This window comes from Python bivittatus, unplaced genomic scaffold (genome assembly GCF_059951505.1).
Source record: "Python bivittatus isolate LINGU-HERP-01145 unplaced genomic scaffold, Pbiv_v1 ctg000480_np1212, whole genome shotgun sequence".
Taxonomy (NCBI): Eukaryota; Metazoa; Chordata; class Lepidosauria; order Squamata; family Pythonidae; genus Python; species Python bivittatus.
Genome location: NW_028277075.1, coordinates 56,791,476 through 56,808,365, shown reverse-complemented (window position 1 = coordinate 56,808,365; position 16,890 = coordinate 56,791,476). Strand labels below are relative to the sequence as shown.

The window sequence follows — 16,890 nt, the reverse complement described above, 5'->3', positions numbered from 1 at the left end:
TGCCAGGTATTTCTTTGTGGCCCGTGATTATTTTTAAGGTATCAATCTGTCCCTTCCCCTCCACAAGTTGTACCAGGCTGGTCTAACACATGCTTTCATTCCCTACGTTACAAATTGTACAAAGCACACATTTATTATTCTAACGAAGGAACTATTGTAATCTACTTTTAATCTATTTTAATAGTTTAATTCCTAAAACCCAGAGAGTAGTTTAGAAAAGATTTCTAAAGTGATTCTCTTTGTATAAACAGTAAATAACCAAACTATCACCTCCTTTATAGAATTCTATAATAGGACTATTTGGAATACTACTGATCATTGCATCTGAAATAAAATACTGTTGAACTGCAAAAATAAGGTGAACACTTAACTTAGAAAAAGCGTGAAGAGAGAAGAACATGATAGATTTATGTAAAATTATAGATGATATGAAGTAGATGGGAATGATTTTTTTTTCATTCTAACATCATAATTAAACCTGGGGTCATCTAGTAGTTTAATAATAATAATAATAATAATTATTATTATTATTATTTTGCAAGATACAATAATGGCTGCCAACCTGGATTGCTTTAAAAGAAAAATAATTTTTGGAAGATAAATGTATTAGTGGTTAATAACCACTTTCCTGAATCAGCCTTTCTGTGAGATGAATTAGATTTCAGCTCCCATAATTCTACACCTGCTTGGCTAAAGAATTATGAGAATTGAAGGAATCTCGGGATTTGAACTCCAATACAAAGAGAACACCAAATTGGGGAATACCTATGGAGGTGCCCTGTAGCGCTCATGTTTGTTTGCAGACTTCTCACAAAGAGTTGCTCACTATGAGAACTAAAGTCTGAGTGAGAATTAACCTTCAGACTGATGTGGTATGGCCTTTTGTATGAATTTAGGTTCCTCATATTTGTGCAGTTTGAACTACAGATATGGATGAGAGGGGGAAATTTCTTGATTCCAGAAAAAAAAACATGGGTTCCAGAGATTCTGCTGAACTGTTTCAGGCAATCTCAGAACACTTTAGTTGATTTGGGTGGGGACAAAAAAAAAAAAAAAAACTGGGTGGGTTAAGCAGCAGAAGACTGGTGCCCTTTCTTGCCCTTCTCTAGATTCTGGGGTGGCATATCCCACCAGTCCACCTGCCTCAGTGGTATTCCAATGCTTTCCCTCTCCTCAGCTTTTTCCCTGCCCTGACCCATTTTTGCCCAGAACAAAACAGCCCCTTTTAGTGTCCTGCATGGAAGAAAACACCAGAAGCAAGCATATTGTGTATACTATAGACTGTTCTGTACATGGAACAGTTGTACGTGGAAAGTTTTGCACATTCCCAGTTTTTCCACAAAAAGCCAGTTAATAAATCTTTCCTTTCTCTGTGCTATGATGAATAAAATGAAATACTTAAAGGGTTGGAAGAAGGAGAAGATGAAGAGAATAGATATACCTCAGCAACAAGAATATGTTTTTAAGGCAAGCAGGGCTTTAGCAACCATTTTAAAAGTCAAACATTCAAGACCAACATGTAAAGAACATTATTTACATTTTGATCTTTGTAAAGGTCAAATATTCCATTACAGAGTTCCTTAATGAAAAGAGCAGAGGAAACAGAAATTAAGAATGAAAGCAACTCTTTGTTTTAGCAGCTAGGCCATCTGCTGTTCTTCCTTAGACTGGTGTTGGTACAGAGAATGTAGCTTGGGTGGTTGTTGCTTGACAACTAAAGGAAAAATGGTTGAATAAACACAACTTGCAAACAAGATAGGAAAGAAAAGAATATTTGCTGAACAAGACTCTCAGCTCTGAAAGTGCATATAGGCTAAACAAAGACATAATGAAAATAATAGATTAAATAAATAATAATCAAGACAGTTGTCCTTTCTAGTAGTAAACATGGGATGGCAAGAAGAAAACAACAAACCTAGTTTTTTAAATACTCCCAAGCTACTTTTTGTTAATGTCAAATCTCTGTTTCAATCTCTTATTTTTGCTGGCAGAAGGAGGAGTGCAATGAACTAAATATTTTCCTTCACAAGAATTCCTCATTCCGCTGTTTAAGGAAATAGCTCAGAGCAATTAGGTTAAACTGTTTGTGGGAAAAGATAAGGAAGAATACTGTTAAAGATATGGGAATTCCAGAAGCTGATACGAAATTGGAATGTGCAGAGTCCACCCAATCTGGTTCAGAATGCTTTGGAGATAGGGCAATCTTATTTTATGTATGAATCCCAGTGTGAGATGCAGAAAAACAAAACTCCTCCCATAATTTAATATAGGAAGAAGAGGTGGCATATTGGTTTTCTACTAGAAAGAAGTGGAACTCACATGGTCTCTAATGTCTTGTAGAGCTGCCTTTACCAGAAGCTCTGCCATATCATGGTGATTATAACATTTGCCTAGCATGTAGAATATTGCTGCTTTGAAACTCAGCAGAAATTAATAAAACAAAAAACAGATTTCTCACTTAACAACAGTAATTGGGACTGGAATTTCCATCACTAAGTGATGCAGTCATAAAGTGCAACGTCACACGACTGCGCCACTTAGCAGTGGCAGTTCCAGCAGTCCCGAGTTACTATCGTTAAGAATCATTGCAGCTCATTAAGCAAGGACTTCAGCATTGCAATTTCTGACTTCCTGCTGGCTTCTCAACTGACCTTGCTTGTGGGAAGCTGGCAGGGAAGATTGCAAATCGCGATCATGTGACCACAGGATGCTGCGACAGTTGGAAATCCAGCCTGGTTGCCAAGTGCCTGGATCACATTCACATGACCACAGGGGCGCTGCAATGCCGGAACTTTGAGGACCAGTTGTAAGTACCACTCATTCAGTGCCATTGCAAGTTTGAATGGTTGTTGAACAAGTGGTCATTAAATGAGGACCACCTTATATACAGATACTTTGCTTAATGACTGTTTAGCAACCGTTTGAATTTACAATGGCATTGAAAAAGTAACTTTACAATAGGTCCTTGCACTTATGACTGTTGCACTGACCCTACAGTCAAGTGATTGAGATTTGGGTGCTTCACAGCCCACGGGCGTTTACAACTGTCACAGCGTCCTGCAGTCCCACGATCACCGTTTGCATGTTTCACAGCTGACTTCCAACTAGCAGAGTCAATGGACGGAGGTGCTGGTCCCCATTACCATTGTTAAGTAAACCCAGGCAATAAATCAATCCACTGCAGGAGGAAGGCCTCTCCATTGAAGGTTACAGACTGCATCCTACCATGCTGGTCCAGTGCAGTTGATAGATGTTTCCTGGCTTCCCAGGCTAGGGCCTTGAGAAGGTGACTGGCCAGAAGTCACCCAGCCTGCTTCTGTGCCAAAGGGAAGACCAGAAACTGGGTTTCCCTACTCCTAAAACAATACCTTAACTACTACACCACGTAAGGCTCTCTCTCTGTCTATAAATGTGTGTGTGTGTGCACTTACATGTGACTGGAGAAGTGATGGAAGAGTGCACTGCTGCATTCATATTTTAAAAAGAGTAGGAAAGGGGGTAGTTTCAGGGAAAGGAAAATAGTAATTAAAATATTACAAGGTTTCAAATCAGCAATGTTCTACATGCCAGGCAATTGTAAAACACTGTCCTATTGTAGTACTATTGTAAAGGCTGCTCTAAATAGATTTTTAATTTTACAGCTGGCTGTTCTGCCTGCAGGTATGTGCACTGTGATGCTTTTAACATTGTATAAAAAATCATTTAACTTTTGAGAGAGAGAGAGAGACAGACATGCTGACAAATAAGAGTATTCATGTGCAGTAATCCCCACCCATAAGGGAGCAACAGCAGGGACATTTTCCAGAGGGAGGAGGTGGCAGCCTGCTGCCCAGACTGAATACAGTCCCTTACAAGCTGTTGACAGAGTGTCTCAGTCCACACAGGATTTTTTTTAAAGCTTAGAGTCGAACCAAGCGCAAGGGTGCAGTGCACGTATGTCTGGAGAGGAAGAGAAAGAATGGGATGCTACTAAAAGGTTGTAACCTTGCACCGAAAATTAGCAGTTGTGCAGAGACAGATTAAAGGGAACCGGCAAAGGGATAACAACGCAAACAAATATTGCGATAGACCTCACCAGCGGTCAACCCAAGGCAAAAAGGCTACTTGTTTGTAAACGACGTAACAAGCCCATGTTGTGAGAAACCATTTACTTTTTGGTAACTTGAGCAACGTACAATTTCAATGTTTTTTACACTTTGCAGCGTTCCTTCAAACCAATCAGTTCTCAGCGCTGCCCACAGACTGAGAAGCCGTGGTGGCTCTTTCACCTTGCCCTACATGGCGAAACGACTACGGTGACACTACACCACATCCTCCCCAAACCGACCGAGCAATAAAGCCGACTTTGCGCTCTCAGCACCGCTCTCCCCGTTCCTTTCCTCCGCCGCGCCAGCCCCGCCTCGCCTCATCGAGGATCCAATGCGCATGTGCATCCAAGCACGGGCACGCCCACCTTCTACGATTCCTGAAGGGGGAGGAGATGGCTCGGCCAAGCGGATTGGGATCGGAAGCTCGGCAATCGGCTGCCCTGCCTTGACGGAAAGGGAAGGAAGTGTCCGGGTCCAAACCTATCGCTTGCCGAGTTCGCCGTCGCTTTCCACCGTCCTTTCTGGCCAAGCGCCGGCGCTGCTCTCCGAAAGCTGCCGACATGGTGAGAGGCGAAGCGTCGCGGTTGGCGGGAGGGGGCTTCGGGGCGAGCGCGGAGGCAGGGGAGGGAGAGGCCGCGCTTTCGTTGTGCGGGACGGTAGGTGTGACTCAGCACCTGTCGGCGATGGCGGGTTTGCGGCCCAGATTGCCTTGCTTTTATCGCCGACTTTCGAAACCCTGAGCCCGCTAGCAGTGGCCTGCGTGTCTCCGTTCCTGGGGTTCCCGCTCCGTACGGCCCAGTCCCTCTCCCCCCACTTTTTTTTGCACGCTCATCAGCCCTTCTCATAGGCGGCTCAGCGGACTTTTCCACTGAAACAGGCATTCGTTTCTTTATTTTTTTTTTTTGTTTTGTTAATGTATCTTTTACAATTTGAGTAATCAGAAAAGAGTTTCTAGATAGAATCCTAAGTTGTGCTTAGGTTTATATTTTCAGACTAATACAAAATATGGTATCCTTCATCCTTTCACACATTTCTTTAATCTCAGGACCCCACCAAAGGAAGCGGGTGCCCACCACAATTTTCTCGCGGTGCCACTATCCGGTCTCAGTAGACACAAAACTTCCCCACTGCGTATATGTAAATGCACGTGTATGATTCAGCGTTTTGGTCTACTTCCGATCTCCAGCCTTTTGCTGGATTTGGTTGCAGAGAGGAGCGAAGGAGGAGACGACCAAATCCAGAGTTTTACATATCTAGAGATGCATGCAGTGTCTTGTAGACATTGGTGGATCTTGTAGACATTGGTGTCACAAAATAAAATCAGACAATAAAATCTATTAAGTCAACCTAGCACAGTAGGTATACATGTATCAAAGAATATAAGAACAGTACATTCGCGTATTGTAGATAATATAAATAGTACACAGTACAATAATACAAAGATGTATCTTAGTAAGATCTGTTGCATTAAATTAAAACAATTGTTCAATGGAATCTTGTCAATTTTAAATAGAGATATTACTTAGTTAAATTACATTTTAATTTCTCACATTGTAGTCCTACAAAGAATCAAGTAAATTTCATTTGGCTAAACCTGGATAGGCATGGGTGTCGATGTAGTAGCTAATGAAACACTTTTCTTTAGCTGTCCTCAGATCCCTGTTTGATCAGTCAATAGATGTGCAATGCTGTTCTTACTGAAACTGAAAACAAAACTTTTTTACCAAGTTAGATTGCAGTTTTAGCTTATAGACCTCAACATGCAAATTAGAAATGTGGATTTATTTCTAATCATAGTTTGGATATGAACTGCTGGATATTAATTTATCAAACATTCCCATGTTTGCCTTGATTCTTAATACTGTGACTTGGGTTACGTGTCCAATGTTTGCTGTTTCTTTCATCAAGCTTCTTTTTTCCCATCTTTTATTTTTTCTCCCTTTGTCAAGCTTTGCCTCCTGCACTTCTTAATAAAGCTTAATAATTATGAATAGTATACTTGCAAGTACTGAACAAACCAAAGATACTATTTGTGAACCACCTAGAGTCAGTTATATTGTGAGATGGGCAGCGTATACATTTGATTTGTGAATAAATAAATAAATAAGGATGTGGAGGTATCCCCAAAGTGAGAAGATTGCTTGAGTCTCAATAGAAGAGAATATATGTAGCTCAGGGTTGACTTGTGGAGTCCTTGGGGTTCTCTGAAGCACTGAAGATGTTACCTAGCCAGGTAACGAAATGTTTGCAAGAAAACAACCAAGCTCAGAGAACCCCAAGGATTGCTTGAGTCTGACTTGGAGCACACTTGCTGTACTTGTTGGTGATATTGTAAAGAAGCCATGCTTTTTTGTAGTGTTGCAAGGTGCCACCAATAGGTACAACAAAAGTTTCCACACTGGATCTGAAGAATCTTTCCTGTTTTGGAACTGCCTATTGCACACTTCTACAATTTTGTTCATTTTTATCTTGAAAAGAAAATTAGCCATTGAAATTATTTTGGATAATCTTAGAAGTCCTAGTATTTCCAGAAACTTTTTTTTCAGTTACAGATATGATAATCCATAGCACAGGTGAGTTTTCGTTTTTATTTTTCCTTCTTTAATAGCAGTAATATTAATGAATCCCTTTTGTTCACTTTAGTTTCGCAACCAATATGATAATGATGTCACCGTTTGGAGTCCCCAGGTATTATTTTTGTCATTCTATTCTTTTTCGTCTGTTTCCTTTTCTCATCAGTTGAAGGATAAATCAAAGGATTTAAACCTTTATTTGAAAGCAAAAGTAATAACAAGAAATTTGCAAATATGTATAAATGGGAAGTGTGTTCTTTATAGTAACAACCTGTATGAATCATTTATACATAAGAGAATTTTCCAATTGGAAGGAAGTTCATCAGGCTTTCTGTGTTACTAGCTATGGGAAATGCAGCTTAACCTACTTAAGGTTGCTTGTGTGATGCTAGGCCCAGAGGTATGAGGCCACTGAGTCTTTGAATAGTAAGATAATCATATTCTGCTGTTTGCTAAATTCAGAAACAATAAGGAACATCTGTATAGATTAAGAACAATTTGGCAAGCTAGAATGGGTGTGGCCTGAGAGAATCTAAGTGTAAGAATGCCACACTCACATTCTCTTTTAAAGTTGTGACTTAAATTATGTCAGACTGAGTCAGGTTTATGGAAACCCTGGTTTGTTGATTAAACCATACTTGAGTAGGTTCACGTAACATTCAAATCCAAACAAACCACATTTTGACTAAGCATGATGTATAAACCAAAACATTAATGCTATTCTCCTTTCTGTGATGGAATGTTGTATGAAGGCCAGGCTCAGGAAGATAAGCGTGTTCTTAGCCCCCAGCAGGAGCGTGGGAAGTTTAAGAAGATGAGACTGGCACCACCCTAAGGAATTCACGGTGTTGTGGCTTGCTGGCTTGGGAACTTAGGTTCAGTTTGGAGAGATTTCTGTCTTGAGGTGGAAGCTAATAAATGCAACAGAACTGTATTTGCACTGTCTCGTGGAGTTCTTTGAGCTGAACCTGACACTTTCCCTGCTTTCATCTGTTGAATAGTTCTGGCAAGCTCAAAAGCTCTACCAGTACTATGTCATTTTTTTATTGGTCTGATAAAGATACTTGCCATACTATGGATTTTAGCATATTTACTTGGAAGTTTTCGAATGAATATAAGTCATTACTGCAACCTAGTGTGTATTTGGGGTCTCTCTTTTCCAACACAGCTGAATTCCTGGGGCTAATTATGTCCTGAGGTTGCACACTGTACTCAGACAGGCTCATCAGAAAGTGTTATTAATTTGTGCTCAAGTTTATTGATGTATTGCAATTGTGCAAAGATGAAGTTAAGTCTCAAAAACTGTCACAGAATATTTTTTTATTCACTAAGGACAATGTTAAGTAACATTTGAAGAAAGCAAACCATTGCAGAAGAAAGAATAACAAAGCGTTCAGTTTCAGCTCATTGGATAATTTGGAGGCAGCATTTCTGTCAGCCCAGCCTACCTCAGGCAGTTGCTGTGGATGAAAGTAGGATGAGGAAGACACACACACACAGTTTCTGAATGAAAGGCATTCATTATTTGTTCCCTTTCTTATTATTGCAGGATGCTCAGCTCATTTGTACCATCAGCATATTCATAAGGATATCTTTTGTTTTTAGGGTCGAATTCACCAAATAGAATATGCAATGGAGGCTGTCAAACAAGGGTCTGCAACTGTTGGACTAAAATCAAAAACCCACGCTGTTTTAGTTGCCTTAAAGGTAAAGCCAGTTTGTTTAAAAGCATATGTGATATACAGTATGAAGCATTCTAATATTTACAACCTTAAAGTAGTTTTTCCCAACCTAGAGAATATACATGCTGGCCAAGAAGAAAAGGTTGTAATCACTTTTTGTTTGTAGGGCAAGAGCTGAGAAGTCTGTTCTAAATAAATAAATACTTAGCTTGAGTGAGTTTAAAATACAACAATATTTTAATTATTGTACTCTTTATTGTTGCCTAGCACCCGATGGGCAGAAAAGTGGGACATAAATTGTATAAATGAAGTTTGGGAGCATGAAATGTAACATACACCAAATTTTTAGAATAAAATTACAAGAGAGAGCCAAGCAGTGATAGATCATGTGGCAAAAACATCAGGATATTATTTGATTGTAAATGCAGTCAGAGAGAGTTGCAAATTTTTATTATAGCTGTGTGTGCTATGAATAATAATAATAATAATGCAGTTTCCAGCAGTAAAGACTATTAGTTTTTCTTGATGAAAACAATGGTGGGATATCACTGCATAGGCTGCTTTCAGGTTCTCAGTAGGCACATCATTAGGCCTGGCATGTAGGAATATTGGGGGATAGGGATGGAGTTACAAATGTTAGCTTACTGAGCAAAGACAGACACAAGACTTTTGATTCTTTCACTTGCAGTATTAGTAGGGATGTGCTAAATTCATCCATTTGGGAACAGAAGATTCCAGATTTTTCTAGAATGTTCCATTGTCCTCTAGACCATGCCAGATCCCCTCCCAAACTACACTATACAGATATGGTTTGCAGGTTTTTGGAAGTAAATCCTCTGAATGAGAAGCCGTTTGGGTGGTCATAGATTGATTGCGTAAGGCAGCTTCTTATGTTTACATAAGGAGTAACAGTTCATCTATCTTTACTATAGCGGTTTAAATTATTAATAATGCAGTGAAACCCCAATCCAGTGGATTTTAGATGCAATGAACAAAATTCCCACTGTATGTCATTTTACATCATTTTGCATAATGACATTATATACAAAGTGTCAATTTCTGCAATGATGTGCCAGTGATATAATTTGCTATTGTCACTACAGATGATATACTCTCTAGTTTGACAGTGAGAAATAACGCACACCTTCTCCCCCCATAAAATTTAGGTTTCACTGATATTTGTCATTATGAGTATATGATTCATAACTGTTACTTTTGGGTATCTGTGTTTGTTTAGAGGGCACAATCTGAACTGGCTGCTCATCAGAAAAAAATCTTGTATGTTGATAACCATATTGGTATTTCCATTGCTGGACTTACTGCTGATGCAAGACTCCTATGGTAAATTTGGAATTTGAGTATTTGATTGATTGAATGTGGAATTGTTGTCAATTTATAAATATGGTGCGGATCTGTATCTGATTCTCAATTCATGCTCTTAAGTGCTACATAGGCTGTATCCACATTTCTGCATCCTTAATCTTATCTACTGCAGTTGCTGCACACCATAACCAGCTCTCCCAATAAATGTTCTGCTGAATTTAAGTATATGTGCAAAACTTGTTCTTAGTCATTTGGGAGAGTGTGACAGTATTGTATAAGAATAGTAGTGAGCAAGGCTAACCCCACTACTCCTTCCATGCAGTCACTGAACACATGGAAGAGCTGAGGGTATAACCTGATTGAAAGTGCTGATGGTGGAGTAGGTGGAAAGAGGCGGAAAGTAATTGCTGAAGAGCATCCAATAATTTCATGCCAATATGAATTCACACTCCTTGCCACCTAGCTCTTTTACAATCAAGCGTATTATAATATCTGTACAGTTATGGTTTCTGAAGAATAAACCTAAGAAATGCTGAAGCTACAAATGGAAAAAAACTGTCTTTTATTCCTGCAGCAATTTCATGCGTCAGGAGTGTTTGGATTCCAGATTTGTATTTGACAGGCCTCTTCCAGTATCTCGATTAGTGTCTCTGATTGGAAGCAGTATCCTTTTTTCTATGTGATAATTGCTGTGGGTTTCTCATAGTTGCTAATATATTTAACTGTTGGATAATCACCCTACTGCTAAGGACTCAGCCAGTTATATTGTATAATGTATTGCTTTTCAGGAAAGTGAGGCAATACAGGGCATTAGGGGCAGCTCTCTTTGATGCTAAAAATCTATTAATTGATTGAAAATCTCAGCTACGTAACAGAATAATAAAAGTTGAACAGTAAAATAAGAATTTTCTGGATTTAAGAGAAACAAAATTCATCTGCTGTTTAGGCAGATTCATCCACAAATTTTACTTCAACATTACACAATAATTTGCATGTGTTAAATTTATCACTTGTTAAATACAGTACTATTTTAATATTGCCTCCTATCATTTCAAAGGTTTCCATAATGCAGTTAATATATGTTGAACATTCATGTTGAGTATTTTGGATTTTGTTTAACATGAATCCTGTTTTATTTTTTAGTGCTTATTGAAGGTGAGACTGGGGGTGGGTTTCTTTTTCTCCTGCTGATTATTTTAAATTCTATGAATAAAATCCATTACCATTTACACTGATGGAACTGCAGCTTTCTGAGAACAGGGGAACACTGCTGAAAGACCACTGTTACTGCTGTTTTCCATTTGTGTCCTGTATCTTTATAACCTGACTTGGGGGGGGGGGTGGAGATGGGGGTTGCTTTTTAAATCTTGAAGAATGTGTAGGAAAGTTTTCATATGAATGTGTGAATCAGCTTTTTGAGATGTATTCCTCAGCTTGTTTAAGAAACACAGATACCAACGCAACGTTATGGCAGAAGACCATATGGTGTGGGACTTCTTATTGCAGGCTATGATGTAAGTACATCATCTGGGGGAGATTTGTTGCTGTATATTTTTTTCTGAAAGGTTTTCCTTCCTAGAGTAAACATGGTAGAATTGCAGCAAAGAGGGTTCAGAATCTTATTCTGTGTTATAAAATAATTTATAACTAATTATGAATATTGAATAGGAAACTTGAACTTGGAGCTTTATCCAAGATACATTTCAATTTTAGTATATTATTATCCAAATGTTTGGGATTTAGTTTCTCATCAACTCCAGCCAGTATTGACAATGATAGGTAAGAGTAAAATATTTCAAACTGTTTCTGAGCATCAAGCTCTGTAGAACTTATAGAGAGTGAGACTGCTGTTTCAAACATGAAACGGATTGTTTTAAAAGTGCTTGAACTAATTTTGCATTTGAAGTGGGAAATTTTGGAAAGGTTGCGCTTGAAACAGTTCAGAATAAAATGTGTTGAATGGCCCTAATAGCCAGGGGTTGTGAGCTACACTGTAAAACAAATGGGAAAGCAACATATATTTTATCTGGGTGGTGACACTGTGAAATACTACATGTAAGCTGTCTGATAGATTCCTCCTTTTTTAAAAAATGTCATTTCAATTTGTCAGGATATGGGCCCCCATATCTTCCAGACTTGCCCTTCTGCAAATTATTTTGACTGCAAAGCAATGTCCATTGGTGCAAGATCCCAATCTGCTCGAACTTACTTGGAACGACATATGACTGAGTTTGCTGACTGTAAGTAGTGTGTAGTGTGTATTTTATTTTATTTTATTTTTTTTATAGACTTCTCATTTATACTTTTGGTGGTTCATTGCTGAACAGTTATTTGGCTATCAATCACGTGATGAGGAAGTTGAGGGTGTGTTGAAATAACCCATTCATTGCAGAAGATACAGCATTCCTGAACTAGTAATAAATGTAGTTATTTTGCAGGTAACCTGAATGAACTAGTGAAGCATGGACTGCGTGCTCTGAGAGAGACACTTCCTGCTGAACAAGATCTAACTATTAAGGCAAGGCTGAGATTTTTCTTTCTTGCAATTGGACCTGTGACTGAAGCATGGCTAACAATAGTTATGAACATTGTGGAAGGGTGACACCAACCCTATGTAATATTAAGGAAATACAAAACTGAAGACGATTCTGAGCAAGCTTAAAGTCTTATACGCAGTCACTTCCAGTGTTTTGCAAAATATAATGAGGTTTATGTGACATGCCAGTTCATGACTTCCATACCAGGAACTATGCTTAAATAACAGTGGTCCTGATAGGCCAAACAGTTCTAAGCTATCATGAGTGGGTTCCTTCATGGAAAGCCAAAGCCAACAGATCACATTGTGGCCTACTGCAGCTGGTCCTCAGTTTACAATGGTAATTGGGACTGGAATTGTCATCACTAAGTAATGCTGTTGTAAGGCACGACATCACATGACCCCATTGCTTAACAACAGTTCCAGCAATCCTGGTTGCCATCACTAAGCAAGGACTGTGGGTTGTTAAGACAGGACCTCATATGACTGCAACTTTCCTGCTGGCTTCCCTGTTGACTTTGCTTGTGGGAACATTGGAAATCATGATCATATGACTGTGGGGACATTGCAACAATGAACTTCGAGGACCAGTTGTAAGTCCTCCTCGTTCAGTGCTATCATAACTTTGAATGGTTGCTGAACAAATGGATGTAACCTGAGGACTACCTGTATTATGTGCCAACCAGGCCAGTAATCTAATCTGAAGACCTGAGGTCTTGTGTATTTATAGACATTATTTAGGTGGGCAATGTCCAGTAAGCTTTTGGAATTCCTAGAGAAAACATATTACTGTATCCTTTATTTAACTTATATGGCTGTCTATCTTGCAAGCAACTCTGGGTGGCAAACAGAGATAAAAACATCAATATAATTATAAATTACAGTATATAGCAAAAAAAAAACAATTAATAAAACATGGCAGCTAAGACCATCAACACTAATAACAATAACTCACTGGCTCAACTAAGCTCCAGACCCCCATGCCTGGGAGAATTATTGTCTATTACTTTTATATAATTATTAACCATGTTTGTCCAGTATTAATTATGACTTAGGATACATCTCATACACCCTTCCATGGTTCTATGCTATAACTGTTCCATGGCAGACATGAGAGCGTATAGATAGAATGCTACATCTTTGTAGTAGTGCTCATATGTGATATATTTCATTAAGTGAGACATTTGTGGTCAGCATTAAAAGATGGCTTGATCAGAAAATGTTCCCTGATTCATGAAGATGGCTTTTTTTGCTCTTACTTATGTAGACTAGTGGCAGGAGAGTATGTTACCCTCCAGAGTTTCTTGAATGTTGACTTACAGCAACCCCAGCTAATCATGTTGAAGGATTCTAAGACATATAGTTCAGAACTTGACGGATTCTCTATCCCTGATATATATTTTTTTAATCTTCTAGCTTTTAAATATGTGCTTTAAATATTACTTTTATGTAAGTCTTTGTGGGCTTAGGTGTCATTTTTGGGAAGGGAAAGGTGTATACTTTAAAATGCATATGTAAGGTAACTGATACATGGAACACCTCTAGCAATATATTGAAATATGTATATTGTATGATTCAGTCCAATTATGGCCTCAGCAAGATCAGTATAATCCACTCTCATTACTTTTTGAATTGCAACATAAAGTATATTCTGTATTACTTTCTTGGGAAATGTAGTGAATTTTCTCATTTTTTTACAATTATCATTTAACAGAATGTTTCTGTTGGGATTGTTGGTAAAGAAATGGAGTTTACTATTTATGATGATGATGATGTAGCACCATTCCTGGAAGGTCTGGAAGAAAGACCACAGAGAAAGGTATGCAAATCTTAATAAAGACACATTTTGTAAATGTTTTATTAGGCCATTTTTTCTTTGCTTATCTCAATATTTTTTTTAAATCTTCATTTGCAAGTAACAGGATCACATGATGAGACTTTCCGTTCTGAGGACTTTTTCTAGATTGCCCTGTCCTCAGAAATTAGTTGACTGGTGACCTAAGAGAGTGCCTTTGGAATATGATATTCTGTCTGTTTAATGATAATTAACATAATTATCATGATAATTATAGTATTTACTCTTGAGACTACAGTATCAACAGTAAGCAGTAAGCAAAAGTTTTCTTTATCTAAGCCTTTTTAACCTGACTAGTATGCTTTGGATTTTAATTTCTGCAGAAATATGGATCTTTTCCTGTCTTGCTCTCTAAAGATTCCTCCCAGGGTGATGCAAACACATTTCCCATCCTTTCTTTTCCTATGCCCAAAGCAGACTTTTAGAAAAAGTGGGAGAATCAGTTTCTTTCCATATATCCATTCCACTGGCACATTAAGCAAATTGGACATTTTTACTTAACAGTCTAAATGATTTTTTAAATATATTTATACCCTACACATAAACATTACAAATGATAACTGAAGGTATGACAGATAAATGAGCCAATTAAAGCCAATTAAAGAAGTTCAGATACTGCAAACACGAATATTCTGTTTTTCTGGGGATTGAGCTAAATCTTAAATATATGAAAGTAACGAAACATTTAAAAATATATCAAACCAACTTTTACCTTTAATTTATGTTGGAGTATTAAAGCATAATAGTAGAGTATTGAAAGTCTGCATGTCTGTACTTACTTATTACTATATTGAATATGGGGGGGGTGGGATTGTGTATTTGTATATATTTTGTGAGTTTTTTCCCTGTGACAGTTATCTTAATTTCTTTTACTCTTTCAAGCCTGCTCAGCCTGCTGAAGATACAGCAGAAAAGCCTGAGGAGCCAATGGAGCACTAATTACATTGCATAAAGTATAAGTTACTTCCGAGGAAATAATGCTGGGAGCATTATTTGTATTTTGTAACTTAACTTTGAAATTCAATGCATACTGTAGTGATAAAGCATCAGTCTTTAAAATGAATTACCAAAAACACATGTTGGCAGAAAAAAATAACTGATCACTTCTGTTGGGAAGAAAAGATGTCATTTTCTAGAAGAGTATGAAAAATGTTTTATATGAAAAAGCATGTTGCTTTTATGTTATAAAAAAATCTCTGAAATAAACTTGTTTCTTTTGTGAAAAACTGTGACTTTTTAAATCCTTAAATCAATAAATGGTGATATCATTTGATCCCACTCTTATGGGATCCTGTACCTGTGTCAGTATTTCTAAATATCTTGTTTTTATGGGTCTCATATCAATTTAAATTGGAATATATAATCTATTTGTAATTATCAAATTGGTTGACAATATAGAGTGGGATCCAATTAATTTTTTAGAAATCCACAGAAAAAGGTTTCTACCAGGGATGTGTAGAATTGAATGGGGGATGGACTCTTTCAGAGAATTCCAGAATGTTCCATTTCTTCTGGACCATGCTATTCTGAAGACAGTTCAGGAGTTTCCAGACACTGAAGATGTTCTGAATCTTGGATGTTCCATCTGGAACACCTACAACTGCTTCCAGTTTGAATGATTTCCCTTTAATAATGGCTGACATACACAGAATGGAGGCATCCAGAGCGAAAAATGTCCTGTTTTAACAAAATGTCCCTAGTTTCCAAGGTGTGGTGAAGTCTGCTGCAAAGGCAGAGCTGAGAGTTAGTGCTAAGAGAAGATGCCTTTTCCAGAACAAGATCTCCACTCAATTTAGGGCAGTTCCTTCCTTTATGCAACATCCACATTATTAGGTGAACCATAAAAAGCAATAGTAACTTCGTTGGCTGTGAGGGAAAAAGATCTCAAAAATCCAGAAAGCAGTATTTTTATTAGGAAAATTGTGTGTGTGTTTATTGCAATATTCTGAGTTTCAAGAACTATTTCAGGCAAAGAAAAAAAGGGGGGGGGACAAAAATGCAGCTGATCTTGGAGCCACTAAGTTATATCGAAGTGTTGGAGAGCTTCAAACATGAAGTATGGGGGTAGAGTGATCTCAAAGCTTGCTGGGAAAAAGAAGTGGATTAAAGTTTGTAAATTCTGTGGCTTTGGAAATTAAGCTTTTAAGACTTTCCATGCTATCTGAAATTCACAGATCCCTTGGCTGCTATAAAACAGTTATTTCTCGAAAGGCAACCTTATTCTCCAGGTACACTTCTCAGGCAATTCAGGTGATTACAGAAAATGGGGAAGAAGGAAGTTGGTTTCATTTTAGGACTCCAGACAATTTATATTGTAATCTTTCCAATGAACTCTCACTCATGTGTGCCTTCGAGTCAGTTTTTGAACTGGTCCCTGCAGTTTTTTTGGCAAGTTTTTTTCAGAAGTGGTTGGCCCTTGCGTCCTTCCTAAGGCGCTGAGAGTGTGACTGGCCTAGAACTCACAATCTTGCAGCTTCTAGCCTGATGCCTTAACCAATATACCAAACTGGCTCTCCACACCGAGGTACACAAATATTATATATAAATTCTACTTTAGAGGGCATTTAAAAAGGGGGGGGGCTGTTATAGAACATAAGATTTGTTACAGGAAAAGAACATTTTTCTGCTAGCAGCTGTCACTTTAAGGAAGATGTGGTTCTTTGATAAGCCAGATTTATATTAATGATCCATCTAAGTAGCAGGAATGTAAACGGTTGAAATCGTGAGCTAAACAGATTCCAGTGAAATGCATAACAAGTAACTAGACTAGATACTTCAACTCTGCCTTATATTGGTTGCAAAACCTAGCTGGCGATTCCTGTGGGCTAATTTG

General features: G+C 38.1%; 1 protein-coding gene across 1 annotated transcript; it reads left to right on the top strand.

The window, feature by feature from the left end:
- Positions 1-4,493: 4,493 nt before the first annotated feature.
- On the top strand, positions 4,494-15,283 carry PSMA1 (proteasome 20S subunit alpha 1). Its single transcript, XM_007430916.4, has 10 exons — positions 4,494-4,651; positions 6,732-6,776; positions 8,267-8,368; positions 9,581-9,684; positions 10,241-10,329; positions 11,110-11,180; positions 11,777-11,906; positions 12,105-12,184; positions 13,917-14,021; positions 14,940-15,283. The coding sequence occupies exons 1-10, from the start codon at positions 4,649-4,651 to the stop codon at positions 14,994-14,996; spliced, it is 786 nt and encodes a 261-aa protein (XP_007430978.1). The 5' UTR covers positions 4,494-4,648; the 3' UTR covers positions 14,997-15,283.
- The last annotated feature ends 1,607 nt before the right edge of the window (positions 15,284-16,890 follow it).